The following is a 21,187-nucleotide window of genomic DNA, read 5'->3' as shown; positions in this document are numbered from 1 at the left end:
CTCATAGATTCTTATTATATGGGTTAAATCCTAACATTTTGAATATTTATTCCAGAATGTTTTAAATAGAGCTCTAACAAGGTAAAGATAAATGGTGGCCATAAACTTGCTACTCTTTTCTCTCCTCTTCCACGCACCATATGAGCTAACTTTGCAGTCCTATTCAGGTGTTAGGGTCATCCAGCAGAAGCAGCCACTGTCTCAAAGGGTGGGTGACAGTTCTGCCTCAGTGATTCATTGAAGTGGAGCTGGAGGAGCACAAGTCACTTTCTCCTTGGAAGCCTGGAGCATGTTATTGCTCTTAACTGTGCTGAGAATGCCAGTGACTCTAAAGCTGGGGGAAAAGACGCTTAATGAGTTTCAGCCTGTTAATGTACTGCAGGTTCCCAATTGTATGAATTTAAGAAGCTTAGCAATTTGGTATCTTCTGAATAATAACATTTATTTTATACTCTAAATACTCCTGGGGAAGTCTGAATAACATTGCAGCTTCTTTGGTGTAATAGCTTTGATGGGCTAATTGACTTCAACCATGGGATTGCTCCTTAAAAAAAAAAAAAAAACCACAGTTTTGATTAATGAGCCTAGTAATAAATCATTAATCTTTTTAGCTCATAAATGATAGGAACAGTGCTCTGCAATGTATTTCTAGATTTCCCCCCTGCAATATATTTCTAGATTCTCCTACTGATCCAATGGCCACATTTTAAGGATCTTATCATCAGTTTAATATGTCCACCTCCATGTAATTTAATATAATATCTAGTAAGTTTGCACCTATGAGGAATGCAATGGGACAGATTCTAAATAGCAATAATCGGGACTTCCCTGGCAGTCCAGTGGTTAAGACTTAGCCATACCATATAGGAGGTGCAGGTTCGATCCCTGGTCAGGGAGCTAAGATCCCATATGCCTTGGGGCCAAAAAAACAAAAAAAAACATAAAACAGAAGCAATATTGTAACAAATTCAATAAAGACTTTAAAAATGGTCCACGTTGGGCTTCCCCTGTGGTGCAGTGGTTGAGAATCTGCCTGCCAATGCAGGGGACACGAGTTCGAGCTGGGAAGATCCCATATGCCGCGGAGCAACTGGGCCCGTGAGCCACAATTACTGAGCCTGCGCGTCTGGAGCCTGTGCTCCGCAACAAGAGAGGCCGCGATAATGAGAGGCCCGCGCACCACGATGAAGAGTGACCCCCACTTGCCGCAACTAGAGAAAGCCCTCGCACAGAAACGAAGACCCAACACACCCATAAATAATAAATAAATTTAAAAAAAATGGTCCACATTAAAAAATCTAAAATAAATAAATAAATAAATAAATAGCAATAATTGCTCTTTTATGAACATGACTTACATTTAGTTAGTAACTGTCCTTCTGCAATGTCCTAAATTTCTTTATTTCTATAATTACTCATAATTATAGAAAAGATAATGAGTTACTGAGCTTCTCCTATGTGTCTGGAACTCCACTAAATTTTTAGTATATTGTGTCATTGAATTCTCATAATAACTCTCTGAAGTAATTAGTATTATTTCCCCTTTATAGTTCAGGAAATTTGCTGAGAAATGATAACTAGTTAATGTCATAGAACTGGTAAATACCAGAGTCACCATGTCACTATCTGTTTACAGATTATTCCTACCCAACATTTTCTGGAGGTTTATAAATAAATTTGTTTTTTGTTTTTTTTGTTAAAATTGAAATATACAAATAGTTGAACCCACATTGAAAATTTTGGTTGTCTTAAGGCTTAATATATCCTAAGGGGTTATATATTTCAAGAATTAATTTTTGTGTTCATAACATAGCTGAGACACCATTTAGAAATAATTTAGACTGTCTAATCACCACATTGAAGAAAATAGAATTTCAAGTTATGGACAGTAAGAGCATAGGAGGCAGATGTCTACATCCTTGCCTGCACTAATGTGTTTGCTAATGAGAAATAGCTTTTATTGGTGAAATTTAGTTGTAAGCTAGCCACGAGGCCAAACTCTCTGTGGCAGGTGAGAATCATGGCCCATCATGTCTCTGTTGTCAGGATTTAGCTCAGTGGCTGGTATAGACTAGAGGATTAAATGTTTGATGAGTGAGTGAATGAATGGTCAATAGTATAAAAAATAAGAGGATGATCCATTTAGTATAGTGGCTTGAGTCAAGATATGTAAATCCACAAGTGGCTTTGACTGGGATCAGTATTGTGACCCTGTGGGCCCCCAGTTGCTCAGGTGGGCTGGCAAAGAGCCCAGGACTCCTGTAAACAGAACTGGGGGAAAATGGAGATGCATGCATGCTTTTCTCATCAATCTTCCAGGAAGTCCTGGTGACATCATTTAACTCGATGTTGAGTCACATTAAGAATAAGACTTATCTCTTTCCTACTGGTGAGCTTTAAGAAAATTGCAATTAATATGTATGACAAATAAAAGCTGGCATTGATGATGGAAGTTATTCTTTTCAAAGGTAAAGTGGTTTATCTCATTTGAACATCTACAACCTACTGTGCACCTGTTGTTTGCTATTTCTCTACCAAGGTCATGATGTTAATACCAGAAATGCAAGAAGTGAAGCAAACTGGTAGCACCCAGTTGTCCAGTTGTCTTCCTTCTCCCACCTGCTTCATTCCTGCATTGATAGATCAGTTTTCATGGTGGTACTCAAACACACACACACAAACACACACACGCACACATTTTCTCCAAGCTAATGTTAAGGATCATAGGCCACCACATGTTCTGCAGCCTTTTCCAGCTCTCTTCAGAAAGGCTAGGATTAAATAAACCTAGGATATGCCATCCTTCACTTAGACTGACAGGATTTAAATGTATAGCTGAATTTGTTTTCTAAAAAAAAAGGTGCTGGTGTAGAGCTGACTGTGTCCTCTTTCTCTATTCCATGTGAAATATGCATGGCTTTACAAAGCCAGTTTCCTGTGAAATTGACATTGGACAATTTAGGAATAAAAGTGGGTTTAAGCAAAACAGCAATGCAACTTCATATATAAAGCTGTAATTTTTCACTTTCTGTATATGCAGCATATGCATTTTAAATGTATCCTTATGTAGTAGAGGTTAGAGGAAAACTAGCCAGGTGTGTTTTTCTTAGCAACTTGAGAAATTTTTATTGTGCCAGCCTTGAAAACAAAACTTAACTTTGGGTCTTTTGCGAACTCATTCCCTCAGTAGGATGAAGGGATTTCCATTCTTCAAAAGGTGAATTGTGCTTCCAGGTAGGTTTACACGCTGAACACCTGTAGGAATCCAGCCACTGTTGGCTCCTTCCCCTTGATCTACCAGAAAAAGTTGTGAGCCAGCCATTAAACACAGTGTGTTATGTTGAAATCTCAGGTCTCCGAATCAAATAGATCGGGATTTGAATTCTCATTGGATTTAACAGCTGTGTGACCTTGGACGATTGCATATCTTCTTATAACCTCAGCTTTCTCACATGTAAAATAAGGACATTGACCATATCTATCTCAAGGGCTGTTTTAAGGAATAATGAATTTAAATAATTTTAAAGCCTTGTGTGTGGCACACAGTAAGCTTAAAATAAATATTAGATAATATTGTGCTATACAGTGCTAATAATATGAGTCCTATATAACAACAAGTAAGTTATATGATTTGATAATAATATTAATCCTATGTAGCAATGAATATTTTTGTATGACTACGTCCTGTGCAATATTTGGGACATACTTATGTTACCAAGTCCAAGCTCGTACTGCTCACCTCAGGACAGGCCCATAAATCGAGATGAGTTGTTGGAGCAAAGAATAGTGACTTTATTTGGAAAGTCAGAGGACTGAGAAGACGGTGCACTTGTGTCCCAAAGAACCATCCCTGAGTTAGAATTCAGGCTTCTTTTATACTAAAAGGGGAGGGGATGTGGTTGGTTGTTGCAAACTTCTTGGTGCCGGAATCCTTTGCTCTTGCTGCTGTTCACATTGATCTGGTCATGATATTCCTGTAAACCTCCAATAAAACCAAGGTAATCCTCTGTTCTGCAACTTTTTATCTCTGTATGAATGGAAAGTGATATACCTTTAAAGGTCAGAACCTTAAGAATGGACTATCCTGTATATATCAGGCTACAGGTAACATTTTTAACTTGTAGCAAAAGCAATAGCATACAAAGGTCAAAGTAAAAGAAACAGATCCAATATGGAGTCTGATTTGTTCTTCGCTATTACACTTATACTAAAAAATTTCTTGTGGTTTCACACAGAAATTCAAATTTAACAGGATGTCCTGTATTTTATCAGGCTGCCCTACTCTCAAAGGATATAGTGTTTGCCACCCAAGTTGTGTTGCACAACTCCAGGAGTTACCATTGGTGCTGGGCTCTGGTGTATCATTGACATAGAACACAATGGGAATGGTTGCCCTTGAGTGGAATTCTTTGTCCCTAATATCTTTATACCTCGCTCAGCGACACATTTGTGTGTGTTCCCAATATGCCTGTGAGCCTCAGCAAGTCTATGCTGTCATATTCTGGGCAGAAGACATGGAAATGGTTTGCATCTGTTCTGTCTTTGTATGTGTTGTGATGATTATTCCAGAAGAAGTTAATAGGGTGCCATAGCAAATGTATGGCCATGTTCATGCCGTTTCCAGAATTCCAGTTGTTTGAGGGAGAATTGTGGTCATTGTCAACGAATCAAGTGACAACTTTGTATCCCAGAGCTCATGGCAGGGAGAGCCCCTTCGGAGAGGTGAATGAGACTGAGGAAAGGGGATGAGATTTGTTTACAATATTGAGTTTGTTTCTCTATAGTTTTGTTTCCTGTTCGCACTTTTGACCATCAGGACCCTGAGTACAAAACCATATGTCTTTGTGTTATAGCAGTACATTACAATAAAACTATAGAGAGATCTCAATATTGTAAAATGTTAATTTAGCATTTTCTCACAGGAGAAACCATCCCATCAGGTGATACTGGGCTGAGCTCATGAGGTCATATGGAGGGAGAAGTCAAGGAGAGCCAGGATCCCACCTGGCCACCTGGCCCAGGACCACAGGTAACTCTAATTCAGTCATGGAGACTCAAGGGGCTCATAACACTTCACTGCTCATTTCAACCCAAGCGCTGCTTTAAGCCAGCCCTGCCTTAAAGAATAACACACACAACCCAGGGTTCAGGTTGTCCTGAGCACTAGAAACAGTTTCTCTTTCTTTGCTGAGTGTGTTATACAGAATTACCCCCCCCCTCCCTGATTAAACTTGCGGATGAGAACGCCAGTTGCCAGTGCTGTGCTTACATGGAATCTGAAACAATGAAATCCTTCTTTTAAAACATGTGTTCCTTAGGGAAGTTGTTCTTATTGGTTCTTATTTTAGGGAAATCGTTCTTATTGGTGCCGTGGGAGGAAAAACTGGTAGAGGCTCTCCTCTGACTCCATCAATATGTGAAATCAGGGGAAGAGAAATCACCTTCTCGCTTTTAGCGGACGGAGAAGACAGTTGAAAACAGGGGGCAACCCCCTTCATTGCTTAGCAAATAAGACAGAGGACACATTTATTGGGCACCATTTAAGGGTGAAAGCCTGCTTCTTGGCAGTCTTTCTTTATTTTCCCTCTAATGGTCTTTAATGCATTACCTCAAATGAATGCTTCTAGAGCCCCCATCGTAAGGGAAGGCTCTGGCTCTCTCTTTTTACCCGGTCCAAGGCCGTGACTTTGTAGCTAGGGAACACAGAGGTCCAACTGTGAAGGTCAGGCTGAGCATATGCCCGTATATATTTATGGCAAAACAGATTTGAAAAAAATTAACACACTGTATTAGTTAGGGTTCTCCAGAGAAACAACCAGTAAGGTGTGTGTGTGTGTGTGTGTGTGTGGTGTGTGTGTGTGTGTGTGTGTGTGTGTGTGTGTGTGTGTGAAGACCTTTATTTCCTGGAATCTGCCAGATTATGCAGGCTGACAAGTCCCAAGATCTGAGGTCAGCAAACTAGAGACCAAAGAAGAACCAGTGTTTCAGTCTGAGTCCAAAGGCAGGAAAGAAACAATGCCCCAGCTTGAAGGCCGTCAAGTTTAACTCAGGGGAGGATCAGCCTTTTTCAGATCTGCAACTGACTGGATGAGGCCCACTCACATTAGAGAGGGCAATCTATTTTACTCAGTCAATGGATGAGTTTAAATGTTAAAGTCATCCAGGAAACACCCTCACAGGTAGATCCAGTATAATGCTTGACCAGCATCCTGAGCATCCTGTGGCTCAGTCCAGGTGGCAAATAAAAATCACCACACACGTGTATGGTACTAAAACAAGTATGTCCAGAATGGCCGGCTTCCTCCAGATCTCACCTAGAGGAGCTGTAACTCCTAGAGCCATGCAACAAGCGTGCTGATGATGTTACTAGAAGAGTAAGAACATCTGTGTACAAAGTTAGTGTTCAACTAATTCTAAAACCTCCGATGCCTTTAGGGCAGCTTATTAATGCAGGAGGCTCTAACTCCCTGCTTCTGTTTTCTGGGAGAAGTAAAACATTTCATTTTTATTATTATTAATCTTTAAATTGCTACAGCATTTAAAATAGGCTATCCCATTAAAAAACAATTGTGCCTTTGTCTCCCCATTGATTTTCCTTTCTACTGGTGATATCCATGGACCAGCAGTATTTATAGGCAATCCCCAGAGTTGGTGTACTGTAGTAGAAAGGGTATTAGATCAAGAGTCAAAAAATATCACTTCCGATGTCATTTATTCACTTACTCGCCATGGGATTTTTGTATCCCTCTTAAGATCTTAGAACCAATTTTCTCATTGGTAGAGGGGCGGTTAATAACTCTTGCCCTATCTACTGCCTAGAGTTATGATAAAGGGCCATACAAAATAAAATAAATATCCCTGAAACACCTTAAATACTGTAAAACTCTGCTGCATGTAAGGAAATATTATTATCTTCGGTCTATATGAACATCCCCTTCAATTTGTTTTTTTTTTTTTTTTTTTAAAGGATTTTCTTATTTATTTATTTATTTATTTATTTATTTATTTTTGGCTGTGTTGGGTCTTCGGTTCGTGCGAGGGCTTTCTCCAGTTGCGGCAAGCGGGGGCCACTCCCCATCGCGGTGCGGGGACCACTCTTCATCGCGGTGCGCGGGCCTTTCTCTATCGCGGCCCCTCCCGTCGCGGGGCACAGGCTCCAGACGCGCAGGCTCAGCAATTGTGGCTCACGGGCCCAGCCGCTCCGCGGCATGTGGGATCCTCCCAGACCAGGGCTCGAACCCGTGTCCCCTGCATTAGCAGGCAGATTCTCAACCACTGCGCCACCAGGGAAGCCCTCAATTTGTTTTTAAAGTATTATAGTCATGAGGTTGCTTTAGAGTTGTTTCAAACATCTTCAGGATATTTCAGGATATTTTGTCACCACTGCTCAGGACAATTCATCTTGAGACAGCTTTGTCCACCTAACAGTTAAAAGTGACTATAAATTGATTACACATAATTTTGTGATTTAATAAAAACTTGATAGTATGTAAAGTAGGCAAAAACTAATAACTTAGAAAGACCCATAGTGTAATATATTATCATGGAAAAAAATAGGAACTAGTCCCCTAAAACTGTGTTAAAATTTGGTCCACCAAATGGTACTTGTTCACAAGGAAATACACACAGAAATAGAGAGTAAGCATTTAAAACCTTTTATAACAAGTTCACATTAGCATGACATTTAATCCAAATGTAATTTTGGTTTGTTTAATATAGTAATAAAAAATTGCAACTTGCATTTTGTATGTCTCTTAATTTTTTCTATCAACTTTGAAAAATGTCAATATTTTGCAAATATTGGTTTGTGACAGATTGGAAATAAAAATGGTCCCCACCACAGGTGGCTTGAGAAACATTGCTCTAAAATTCCTAATGCCAATAACTACTTCCTGAATATTTAAATATAATTTCATCAAGCATGAGTGTTGTCAGATTGAGTGTTGAAATCTTCTTCAAAGGTAGTTACCTTTTCCAGAATCATGCATATATAATAGTCATAATGTGTATCCAAAAAACACAGCCCCAGACATAACCTTTGATCTATATATGAGCTATATATGAGCAATAATTTTGCCCTCCATTTGTATTTATTTGCTAAGCTTCCTTGAAATGTTCTGACATTGTCTTCAACTGTAATAAAGCAAATGAGTACCAATAAACCTAACACTAAAAATCTGAGAAAAATGAAGTCATTTCAGGAAAAAAAAATTTTATATTCTTACGTAAAATGACAAGGTCTCTTCTCCCATTAACGATGGAGAGGGTACTGTTCTAACTTTTTCACAATCTTTTGACAAAACTAAGTAATAAATCAAGAAATCCCCATACAGATAAAAAGATACAGAAACAGAGCAAAATGGAGGAGTTACTTATGGTGAGATGGTCAATTAAATGTAATAGATGTATGAATTGTAGTCATATACTTTTACAGACTAGCATACACTGCAGAGTATTCACTCAGTTGATGATGTGTGAAATGCTGACTAAGGCTAGGAATCCTTATTTTTTTGTAGCCTTACCTCTGTAACTAAAGCTACTTCATGAATAAGCAAAAGTGAATAAAATAAGGGATTCAGAGATATTTATTCTTGCATGTACAAATATTCCTTTGAACCACAGTTTGCCATCTGTTATTCATTGATGTTTAGGAGGAAAGGCAGTGTTAAGGACTGGGAAGAACATTGGACCTGGTATGAAAGGATATGGGTTCTATTTCTAGCCTGTTACTATTTAGCTGAGTGGCCTTGAGTAAGTCATAAGCACTATTTTAGCTTGTTTTCATTTTTGTTTTTCCCATCTGTTAAATATCAGATTGGACAAGATGCTCCTTTAGGTCCATTCTGGAGCTAAAAGATCATGAAAATTTAAGTTAAAAAAAAAAAAAGATTTAAAAAAGATTCTAGATTGCAGATATCACATGAGTTATTTTTCTGCAAATTTAAAAGGCACATTCTTCTAGGTTCATAGTGCCAAAGAACCTTTTGAAAGAGCCCATCTATTTACATAAATCTGGTACGTAAATATAAAACTGAAAATAAAAATATAAATGCATATATTATTTTAAAGTTCATTCTATGCAGAAATTAAATTCTATTGTCATCAACAAATATGTTCAAGACTTATATTGTATTTCAAAGAGAGAATTACTTAATGAATAACACTGCCCAAACGCTGTATTCTTTCTGTAATACAAATTAAGGAATGACACTCTCCAATTCTGTACTGTCTCTGTGAATACAGATTAAGGAGTTGGCCTTGCTGTTTGAATTTGGATTCAGAAAATAGCTACTGGGCAATCTCTTGTTTATTAAGCTCCGTATGTTAATTACACACCATTTTGAGAAGTTGCAGTGCATTCTATACTTGCGGAATTTGGAAATGGATTTGAATCAGGATACACTGGTGTACTGCTACTTAGATCTGTACACTATGCTTCACTAGTGAGATTGGTTGCTTATGGTTGTTTAGCCTCATTAAGGATGAAGGTATACAGAATGTTGGGCAAATGCCAACCCATTCATGGGACTGCCGTGTTCTGTAGCCCACTCTCTCGGTTAAGCAGGAACTCCCACTGGAACTTGAGTTGATCTAGGGTATAAGCTCCAGAAATCACATCATAGGAAAGTTTTTCTTCTCTCAACTCTTTCTCAATTCTGATTCTTCACAGGAAAAAGACTCTGTCTGGTCCTAGTGTGCTTAATACCTCTCTTAATTACGAATCTCATTTGTAACTAAGAGAGAGTCAACCACCAGGATCACAATCTTCTGCAAACAAACAGTATCTAATATAATATAATCACGTGAATTTGTTGCCAATTTTGATAGTAACCTACTTATGCCAAGTGATACTGGCTTTTTAGCTATGGTAGCAACATAATGTTATCTTTTACAATGGACTTACTTAAACCCAAAGATATTTTGATTTAAAGCAAACTTTTAAGGACTTCCCTGGTGGCACAGTGGTTAAAAATCTGCCTGCCAATGCAGGGGACACAGTTAGATCCCTGGTCCAGGAAGATCCCACATGCCATGGAGCAACTAAGCCCATGTACTCAGCACAACTACTGATCCTGTGCTCTAGAGCCCACACACCACAACTACTGAAGCCTGCCCACCTAGAGCCCATGCTCCGCAACAAGAGAAGCCACCACATTGAGAAGCCCACGCATCACAAAGAAGAGTAGCCCCCACTCGCTGCAACTAGAGAAAACCTGCACGCAGCAACAAAGACCCAACATAGCCAAAATAAATAAATAAATAAAAATTAATTAATTAATAAAAAAGAAAACTTTTAAGTAAATAAAATTATAGTACATGGCTGGCAAATTTTCTAAGATGATATGCAAATGATTGAAGCTTGGGAAACATTGGGCTACTGGAAAAATACACTGAGATGGAAGATAGAAAATCTGACTAAATTTAATTTGAACCCTGTCACTAATTATTGGATTGTCCTCGGTGAGATGATGAATTTTTCATGCCTCCACTTCCTCATTATCCAATAAGTATGATGATATTTGCTTAGCTACCTTTGGAATGATGATGTGAAGATTAAAATTAAAGGATGGGTAGTAAAATAATATAAAGTCAAAAGTCATATATACATAGGTTTGTTATTATGTATCTGAAACACCACTTTTTCTTTTCTTTTAGGTTTTTTTTTCTTTTTTCATCACCCTAGCAGTTGGGCAGGAGATCATGTCCACTTAGGAAAAAAATAATATCATCTCTGTTTTCTCTCTAGGATCATGCCATTAATTAGCGGGGTGTTGTGTGTGTGTGTGTGTGTGTGTGTGTGTGTGTGTGTGTGTGTGTGTGTGTGTCTGTGTGTGTATGTGTGAGAGAGAGAGAGAGAGAGAGAGAGACTACAGTTGTACCATTTCTACATATACACTATTCCCAAATACTAAAACTGTGTTGTCTTTTCCTGATTGATTACCTGTTTATTTGCACTGTTTTTTGTGGTGATCAAAAAGTTTGAAAACTAAACTATGTTTCAAAAAGAACCTAATGATAGATCTTATTCATCTCAAAGCTTAATAAAAATATTATGGCCTGTCTGAATATTTAGAGCTGTTAAAAGTAATGGAGCTTAGTTTCATGCCAAAACTATTTCTTGATCTGTAATAATATTTGGAATTTTGTTTATTGTATTTTTCGTTTTGCTTAAAACCTCAAATTTGCTACAGAATATATCATCTCTTCACAAAAGATATTTTACTATTACATAATGTCATTTCCTATAGACTTCAGAATTGCTTTTTCCAATTTAATCATGTTTCTTCTTGAAGTTAAAGTTGTTGTGTTGGTTAAAATATAATAGTTCATTTAAATATGGGATCTATTTTGATATTAATGATTAATCATGTCAGGCTTTTGTCTGTGCTTTATTTTGAGACATGCATACAACTAAGTTCCAACTTATTAATTCATTGTGTGAAATAGAAGATATTCATGCACTGAGAAATAATGCTAGCAGTTATTGTTTGATTTCCCATTCTATTAAGCAAAGCTTATTTAAGCACTTCTGCTTCATAATCTCATTCATATATAAATATTTAACTGTGGTCTATGGCAGTGATTGCCAAACTTGAGCAGTCATCAGACTCACCTGGAGGGCTTGTCAAAACACAGATCACTTGGCCCACCCTCAAGTTTCTGATTCCAAGATGGAGCCTAAGAATTTGCATTTCTAGAAAGTTCCCCATTGATGCTGAGGCTGATGATAAATGCTGTCCTAGGACCACACTTCTTTTCTCCCCATTGGTGCAATGGAAGGCACTATAGCAAGACAGGGAAGCCCATGGACTTTGGTGATACCCCCAGGTTTCAGCCCTGGCTTTGACGCTTAAGAGCTGTATAACTTAGACCAAGTTAGGGATAAATTTGGTCCACTGTAAAGTAGTAACAATTATATGTACTGGGACTATTGAATGAAATAATGTATATCAAGTGTTTAAAGCAATGCCTAGCATGTTATGAACACTCACTAAATGCAACATTAGTAACTAGTGGTGACAGTAGTTAGAGTGGTAATAGAACCACTAGTTATGGTCATAGAATATACATACTTACCTTAGTTCAACTGCAATAAAAGTTTATTAGACTTTTCTAAGGAAGACTAGAGAGAAAGTTTGGTTTTCACTGATGACATTGCTTCTATGAGAAGCATTCTGGAAAGAAGGAATTCAGTGAAAAGAAATACCACTCTTACTGAAAGAACTTCCAAGAGCATGCTAGAGATTGGAATCTAGATGGCAGTGTAAGCAAAATGTATAAATTTGTGCAATGTTTCTCAATATTCAGAACTTAGTGCATGTGTTTCTTTTTTCCCTTAGCAACAAGAGCAAGACCCAACAAACCTATATATCTCAAATCTTCCCATTTCTATGGATGAACAGGAGCTTGAGACTATGTTGAAACCATTTGGACATGTCATTTCCACAAGGATACTAAGAGATGCTAATGGAGTCAGCAGAGGCGTTGGCTTTGCCAGGTAAAACACCTGCTCTTTCCTTGTATTCCCTTTAATTCCATCCCTTTCTAGCACTACAATAGTGCTGGAATATAGAATATTCAAAGAAAAGTAGCTTATCAAACTGACTGTATCTTTGCTTTGAGTCAGAGAATTCCAGTGTAACTAGAAATATGTTGTTCTTGCTAAAATCTGTACATAGAATGTTTATATCTGTCTCAAGTTGTAATGGTATGCATAACCCCTTCCCAGTCCTCTCTATGCCTGTAGATCAACAAAATCAGATGCCGTCAGTTTCTACTAGGGATAGTAAATGCCCAGCACCCCAGAGCTAAAGATCCCATGGGGTGAACGAAGCATCCACATGTTTTAGCATTGATTTCTAAAGAGCAAGCTGGTAGAATTTCTCAGTCAGGGCAAGAGAGAAGAGAGGAAAGATTTTGAGAAACAGGAACTGTTGGGTAGTCGCAAGGAACTCAGAAATCTAAGGGGAGATGAAGAGGGCATTTGCATTTAAGAGGCCCTGGCTGTGTGTTTTTGATGTTTTAAACAAAACAGAAAAGAACAAATTGCACTTTTCTCATTGTTGGAAAAAGATGAGCAGTTTTCTTTTTAACTTTAAGAGAATGTTTATGAAAGAGGATCTCAGCCAGGAATGGAGTTAAAATGGTGGTACCTGCTGTGCTTTCATGAAGAAACAAAGTTAAGGAAACTACAGGGAAAACGAAACTGCTCAATAACAAAGAAGAAAAGGAAAAGCTGTGTCTCCACGGCTGGGTGTGTTTATGCGTCTTGAGGTCTTGAGCCGTCTTGAGGTCTTGAGCCGACTCAACATGAATGAATGGATGGATGTTAATGTCATCTGGAAGGCAGCCCCTTGCAGGCAGGTGTTTCCCCCTATGGGGAACCCTGCCATCATTGGAAAAACCATCCCAAACCAACCTCTGGGAACCCACTTGGAAAGATATGAAAATGCAGTGATTAACTGATTTCTAACTTGACTTCCTTGAGGTCATGGACCATGTCTTAAAATTCTTTTTATTCCCCACAATGTTCTACACATATTAGACCGAGAGACGTATGCAGGATACAGGTCTGAAGATTTGAAGAGAAGTCAGCAGAATGAAAAACATCTCCCAGACTTGAATGTATGCATGAGGCATTCAAGTTTTCAGAACATTGTTAACTGTTGATTGTCATGGTCAAGGCAGAGCTAATTGCACCACCTGGGTCTCTGAAATTTGCCAACTTAGTCATTCTTGGAGACTGTACAGCCTGCTATTGGAGGCCTAGCCAGTGCAGGAGGCACTAAATGCCTGCCGTGCTCCACTTCACACTGCGTGTACACGCCTTTGTCTCAGCACCCACCTCCTGCCCGGCAAAACCTCTCTCTAACAAATTAGTTTCTCCTTCATTTATGCTCCTGCTGAGAAAGGAACATGTTTCAAATTCATCAAGAGAACACATTTTCTAAGAAGATCTATGTTTTGTTTTTTTGTTTTTTAAACAAAAGATTTTTGGTACAAAATATCGATATATTTGTTTGCTCAGGCTGCCGTAACAGAATTCAACAGACTGGGTGGCTTTAAACGACAGACATTTATTTTCTCCCAATTCTAGAGGCTAGAAGTCCAAGATCAAGGTGGCAGTAGGTTTGGTTTCCTCTCTGTGTCTTGTAGATGGCCTTCTTTTCCCATATCTTCGCATGGTCTGCCCTTTGTGTTTGCTCCTAATCTCTTCTTAAAAGGGCATCAGTCAGATTCGATTAGGATCCACCCATTATATATACACACAGTTTATAATCCAATCTCCTGGGATAAACCATAATGGAAAAGAATATTAAAAAAAGAACGTATCAATATATATATGTAAAACTGAGTCACTTTGCTGTACAGCAGAGATTGGTACAACATTGTAAATCAACTATACTTCAATAAAAAAATAAATAAATGAATGTAATATAAACAAAAACATATATACACAACTTCTTTATTCATTCATCTGTTGATAGACACATAGGCTGTTTCCATGTCTTGGCTATTGTAAACAATGCTGCTATGAACATTGGGGTGCATGTATCTTTTTGAATTAATGTTTTCGTTTTCTTCTGATATATATACACTAGTGGAATTGCTAGATCACATGGTATTTCTCTTTTTAGTTTTTTGAGGACTCTCCATTCTCTTTTCCACAGTGGCTGCACTAATTCACATGCCCACAATAGTGTACAAGAGTTCCCTTTTCTCCACATTCTTGCCTGTCCCAGTACTGGTGCCAACAGACTGGTGGGTGGGGATGGAGCTGGGTCCTGAGGCTAATAAACTAGAGGGAGGATTCCACGATGGCACTTTCCAGTACCAGTGTTATTATGGCAGAATGAGCTCCCAGAAATGACTGCTGCCAGCATCTCTGTCCCCAGGGGGAGTCCCAGTTGCCTCCTGTCTCTCCAGGAGACTCTCCAAGATTAGCAGGTGGGTCTGACTCAGGCTCCTTTCAAATTACTGCTTCTGCCCTCGTTCACGGAGCGTGTGAAATTTTGTGTGCCTCCTTTAAGAGTAGAGTCTCTATTTCCGACAGCCCTCTGGGTCTCCTGAAAGTGAGCCCCACTGGCCTTCATAGCCGAACGTTCTGGGGGCTTGTCTTCCCAGTGCAGGACCTCCAGCCTGGGGAGTCTGATGTGGGTTTCAGACCCCTTGCTCCTTGATGAGAACCTCTGCAGTTGTAATTATCCTCTGCTTTGTGATTCACCCACTGGGGTTGGCGGGGGCTGGGGGGCACGGGTCTTGACTATACCGTGAGTCTACCCCTCCTACCTGTCTCATTGTGGTTCCTCCTTTTTTTTTCTTTTTGGCTTTTTGAGTTAATTATTATTGTTTTTGTTATATTACTATATTCACATTTTACAATTATAGAAAAAATGAAGGTAAGAGAAGTTTAAAATCCTGTACAATATCTCACAGAAGATAAGCAGGAGAACCCACTTATAGGTTCGGGTATAGGTGAACATAAGCCCATGTTCTCAAGATCACAAGGATTATAGCCAAACAAATAATGATATATCTTTAGTTGTGGAAGATCTTTTCTGGTAAGTTAGTTTTTTTCATTGATACTTGTTCTGTAAATAGTTGTAATTTTGGTGTGCTCGTGAGAGGAGGTGAGCTCAGCGTCTTTCTGCACTGCCATATTGGGACAAAATCCCAGGTATGGTTCGTGGTTCATGTGCAAGAGATCCTGAAATTCCTATGACTCAAAAGAAAACCCCCATTATTATTTTACTTGTAAGCTATATTCATCTTCTTTGATAATCACCTCTTCACCGTAAAGGTGGTATCTTCGTTTTATATTTAAACCACTGAACTTCAAAGCATTGATTTGAATGCCAGTAGGGTGCAGAGACAGCACAATTACAGGCTTTTTGACGTTCCAGAAGCACTAGATAGTGTCTGAAATTACAGACTTTTCATTTTATTATTATTTTTTTCCTCTCTTGGAACATAAAACAATTTTGTAACATCCACCCCCCTGCAGGCATCATTTTATAGCCAAGTCATAAACCCCAAAAAACAAAAGTTTATGGTGGGAATGCTGACAGTCAGACAGACCCACTACTGCAGAGCTCGCGGGTGCCAACAGTCTACCTTGCCTTCCAGCATGAGGATCAGAACATAAATCAGCCTGAATCTGGAGGGACAGGACTGCATGTTCACATTATCCATTTCCCATTCCCAGAAACATAAGACCGTTTGTCTAACAAAACTCACATTGAACGAGTGTTATGAGAGGCCGGTAAAGAATGGCCCAAAGTGGAGAAAGGATGAGGGTAAGCGTTCACAATTACTCCAGCTTCAACATCTGGGAACATAGAACCTCTTTAAGCAATGCATTTACTGTCCCCTGGTGAGCTAAAGGGCGTGAGAGACCGCTGAGCACAGAGACCTTTGTATTCTGTAGTTTTTTTCACCTCTCTTTAGTACTCTTAATTTGATTCTCATGGAGTTTTGTTTGAATGACTTTTAACATCTGGGCAGTGTTCTGCCACTCCCTACCAAATGGGCAAGTTTTCCAAATAAATCATTTCAGTTCTTCTTTCTTTGCACTAAGTAAAAAAATTAATCACAGTTATAGGAAGACAAATAGCCTGATTATTAAAAATTAGTATAAATAGATTAAAATATTATTTTTGTATTTTCTTTTAATTACTTTAAATATCATTACAATTTTATTCTTAACTTTCTACTGCCTGACATTTCTTGCTGCCTATCTTCTCCCACCTCCCGAAATAGAGAACTCAGATTCAGAATAAACATAAAGAAAATATAGAAATTTTTAAAATTATAAGGCAAATGCCAATACTTTCTTTGTAGGCAACTATATGATGCTTTAAAATGACCATCAAGCCTATCTAAATGTGATTTTATTGTTTGGAATGTGTTTCGATTCATATCTACCTTAAATCCATCTTTAAGAAATGTTGTGTTAATATTTCTCCCTTGATGTTTTAGCAATTCATTTGCCATTACTGTCTCAAATGCATGGAACTAGGAAATCAAATGTGAGCAAAGAAAATCTCTAAAATGTAAACTTAGTGATTAGTAACCGCCAAACTACAGCTGTGTTTGCACAGAAACAGGTTACAACTGTGTTTGCTGAGATTGAAAAGAAGGTGGACTGTTATTCCTTTTAGTAATTTTAATTCCTCTCTCAATTGCCAGCAGATGTGATCCACTAAAGAGAAAACCCCTGGTCCACCCTGTAGCTTCTTTATCTTTATTCTTGTTTTATGTGTTTATCTTCATCGTTTCTTTATGTTGCCTCTTTGTCTTTCTGTCTTTTAACATCAGAAAGTCACGGTCATGGCTAGAGAAGGCAGAACACTCTACTTTCTTTTCCGTGTATTAGGAGCCCTGGTTTTCAAAACCCAAACCAACCAACCAACCTATCAACCAAACAAACAAATGAATTAAATTGCATTGAATAATCTATTATTCTGAAATCTCCTGGCCTTCAATCTTTCTGTATACATGCTTTTATAAAAACTTAGAAAAGGAGAAAAAACATACAGTTTATTGTTCTATTATTTTGAAATTGGAATGGCGTTATTCCAAAGTCAGCCCTCCGTGGGATGGGAGGAGAGTTCTGAATATTATTTATCCTTGTGAAACTGAAATTGGAGAACTTTGTTACCTTGCAGTTGGAAATAGAGGCCATTCCCTGTGCTCAGGGTCTGTAAGATCTCTTTACCCTGTGCTTGCCCTAAGTACAAACCATGACAGGGACTCTTGGGTCCTGAAGGCTGTGGGGATTTCAGGTAGGTTGTTGGCTTCCAGCCAATAAAGAGAAAGACTTCGAAATATCATTTGGAGGACGCATGTGAGCCTCTTTTATCTAATATCTTTCATACATGCTCTGCTTTCTATGAATTGGACCAACCTAACATCCATCTATATCTGTGTGGTTATAAATATGGCTTTATGGTCAGAAATAACTTAGCTTTCATCTTAGTTCTGTTCTTCCTATCTGTGTTCTTGGACTAGTTACTTAAACTCTTTTAGCCTCCCTTCCTGATATGTAAAATGTATTTTTTTTAAAATTTTTATTGGAGTATAGTTGATTTACAATGTTGTGTTAGTTTCAGGTGTACAGCAAAGTGAATCAGTTATACATATACATATACCTATTCTTTTTTAGATTCTTTTCCCATATAAGTCATTACAGAGTATTGACATCTTGATTTTATTTATTTATTTATTTGTTTATTTATTTATTTATTTTTGGCTGCGTTGGGTCTTTGTTGCTGTGCGCAGGCTTTCTCTAGTTACGGCAAGTGGGGGCTACTCTTCTTGTGGTGTGCGGGCTTCTCGTCGTGATGGCTTCTCTTGTTGCAGAGCACGGCCTCTAGGTGCCCGGGCTTCAGTAGTTGTGGCTCGCGGGCTCTAGAGCGCAGGCTCAGTAGTTGTGGCTCACGGGCTTAGTTGCTCCATGGCATGTGGGATCTTCCCAGACCAGGGCTCAAACCCGTGTCCTCTGCATTGATAGGCGGATTCTTAACCACTGCACCCCAGGGAAGTCCCGTAAAATGTATTCATCCATGCATTCATTCAGTTCACCCAGTAAATATGTGGACACTACTAATATGCCAGTGATTATTCTACATGTGATAATTAGAGATGTGCACACACACACACACACACACACACACGCACAAAGTATCTGCTTTCATTGACTGGCGTTCTACTGGATTGGGGACACAGTAAGTATGTCATCAAACATAAAATAGTAAATAAGGAGTATCAACAATTAATATCAAATAACTAAAGTACTATAAAAACAAAATAAAGCATAGGGGTGCTATAGAGAATGTGACAAAATGAGAGGTTTGAGGTAAAGGACAGGAAAGCCCTCTGAGGAGAGAGCATTTAAACCAAGATGCACATGATAAGAAGAAACCAGCATGAGACTCCCTGGTGGGCCTGGAGAGGGAAGAGAGCTGTCCCAGCAGAGGAAAAGAGAGAAGGAGAGCTAAGCTGGGGCCAGTTCCTCATACTTGGGAAACAGAAAAAAGGCAAGGTTGATATATTATAGAAAAAAGAAGAGAGATGTAATAGATAGTAATATCTAGTAATGAATGAAATATGGCTGCAGCTCAAAGAGATTGATTAAAAGTGATCAAATGAGTTCCAGTTGCATTGAATGGTGAGATTTTTCTAGACCTGAACATATTATACTTATTGATTCCTTCTTTATCTCAGTTTTAATTTTTGAATTGAATGTTTTTCCATTTCTTTACCAAATTCCCTTTGAACACAATTAATCTACGGTTAAAAGAGAGATTTAGATTATGACGCATCCAGACAAGGATGTCAGCTGGGGGTAGGTAGGTAGTCTGAAAGAAGCAGTTCCTAGACTAAGTGTAAGTAAACTTATTTTTTCTTACATTTTTCTTGAAATACACAGCCTCAGAGATCATTTTGTTCCTTGGGTATTGATAGTTTTATGATGTAGCCGTCAAAGTGCTGGCTAGAAACATAGTTTCACCACAAATGATCCAACTGAAGAGGCTAGCATGGAGGAGTATTTACAGAAGTGTGGGCAGAGTTAAGGGAACTGATGAAGGGATGCTGAGATACCCAGAGATGAGCAGCAGAAGGAAGCCTTTACCCCTGGGAGCAGACGGCAGGTGAAGCCATGTGCCCAGCGCCCAGTGAGACCCAGAGCCTTGGAGGAGGGGACACCTAGAGGCGCTGTAGACAGGGAGGGATGTAACCCTTGCCAGACAGATGTGGTGCCAAAACAGAGAGGATGAGGAGGACCAGCCAGATCTCTCTCTGTTTCCACCAGGCCTCCAGTGGTGACACCAATAAAAACCATCAAGTAACAGAGCAAAGGTGATACAGTCCATGGAAGGGTCACTTCCTTGGGGCATAGAGCAGAGCAGAGAAGGCATATGGAGGAGGGCTAAGCAGAAAACATCAGTACACATGGATGAGTTAACTAATTTTCTTTCCTCTTGACTCCACTATTAGAAAATAGAAATAGAAAACAGTGCAAAGTCAGCAATAAATACCACCTGCTACTTCTCCTTCAGATTGGCAATGGATACAGGTAGCTTGGAATGATGGCAAACTGGCTCTGTTTACAGAAAACAACTGCTCAAATCTAGAGTAACTTTGCTGTGATGTCTTTTTTCTGACATCATTTCTGACACCAAATATGTGGATTTTTGTGACATTGAATATGTGTCATTTTTCCATACTAATTATCCAATTCTCTGACTCCAACTGGGTGTCCAACAATTCATTTCAGTTTTAACACTAGCTACTCAGAGTTGTCATCAGGCTGCACAGGTTCAAGGGCTAAGTCCCACAAGACTGTCCCCACTTCAGACACCACCACAAATGGGGTACCAGGCTACCCACAATTCTGCCCCGCCCACTACAAATTCAGGGGTTCCCTTGACACCCCTCAGGCTTGAAAATTCCCTAGAACTATCCACAGAACTCAGGAAAACACTTAAATATTTACCTGTATGTCATAAAGGATACAGCTCAGGAACAGCCAAATGAAAGAGATGCATAGGGCAAGGAAGGGGGTGGGAGAAATGGCTCAGAGCTTCTCTGCCCTCTCTAGGTGTCCCGCCCTCCCAGCACATCAGTATGCCCACCTGCCCATCAGCTCTCCAAACCCTGTTGTTCAGTGGTTTGAATGGAGGTCTCATCACATAGGCGCCATTGATTAAATCATTGGCTCTTGGTGGTTGCACCCAAATCTCCAGCCCCTCCCCCATCCCTAGACACTGAAGAGTGGGCCTGACAGCTCCAGCCCTCTAATTCTTTGGTCTTTCTGGTGACCAGCCCTATTCTGAAGCTATCTAGGGGTCTCACCTTGAATCACCTCATTAACATAAACTCAGGTATAGTCAAAAGTGATCCATTATAAATAACAGAAGACATTCCTTTCACTCAGGAAATCCCCAGAGTTTTAGGAGTTCCGTGCTAGGAACCAAGGACAGAGACCAAATTTATTTTTGTTATACCATAGTTGCCATGCAGAAAACACCTTATCTCGTCTTTCATCTCATCTTTCAAGAAGAATCAGAAATTCAAATTTTCATGTGAAGTCTCCCAATCTCTAAATGTTGACAACCATTTCAAATTTTTCAAAAACTCTTTGCAGCCCAAGCAAAACATTCGTGAAGGCTGGATTTGGCCC

At 39.0% G+C, this 21,187-nt stretch overlaps 1 protein-coding gene across 11 annotated transcripts in view; it reads left to right on the top strand.

Annotated features, from left to right (window-relative positions):
- RBMS3 (RNA binding motif single stranded interacting protein 3) overlaps nucleotides 1-21,187 on the top strand; it is a 727,705-nt gene that overhangs the window by 473,104 nt on the left and 233,414 nt on the right. For all 11 annotated transcript variants that reach the window (XM_057554702.1, XM_057554701.1, XM_057554705.1 and 8 more), the window contains exon 5: nucleotides 12,342-12,499. In XM_057554702.1, the coding sequence (XP_057410685.1) occupies nucleotides 12,342-12,499 (158 nt within the window). The remainder of the gene's footprint in view (nucleotides 1-12,341; nucleotides 12,500-21,187) is intronic.

The sequence above is a fragment of the Balaenoptera acutorostrata genome, chromosome 10 (assembly GCF_949987535.1).
Source record: "Balaenoptera acutorostrata chromosome 10, mBalAcu1.1, whole genome shotgun sequence".
NCBI classification, from domain to species: Eukaryota; Metazoa; Chordata; class Mammalia; order Artiodactyla; family Balaenopteridae; genus Balaenoptera; species Balaenoptera acutorostrata.
This window is presented reverse-complemented; position numbering and strand designations above follow the sequence as displayed.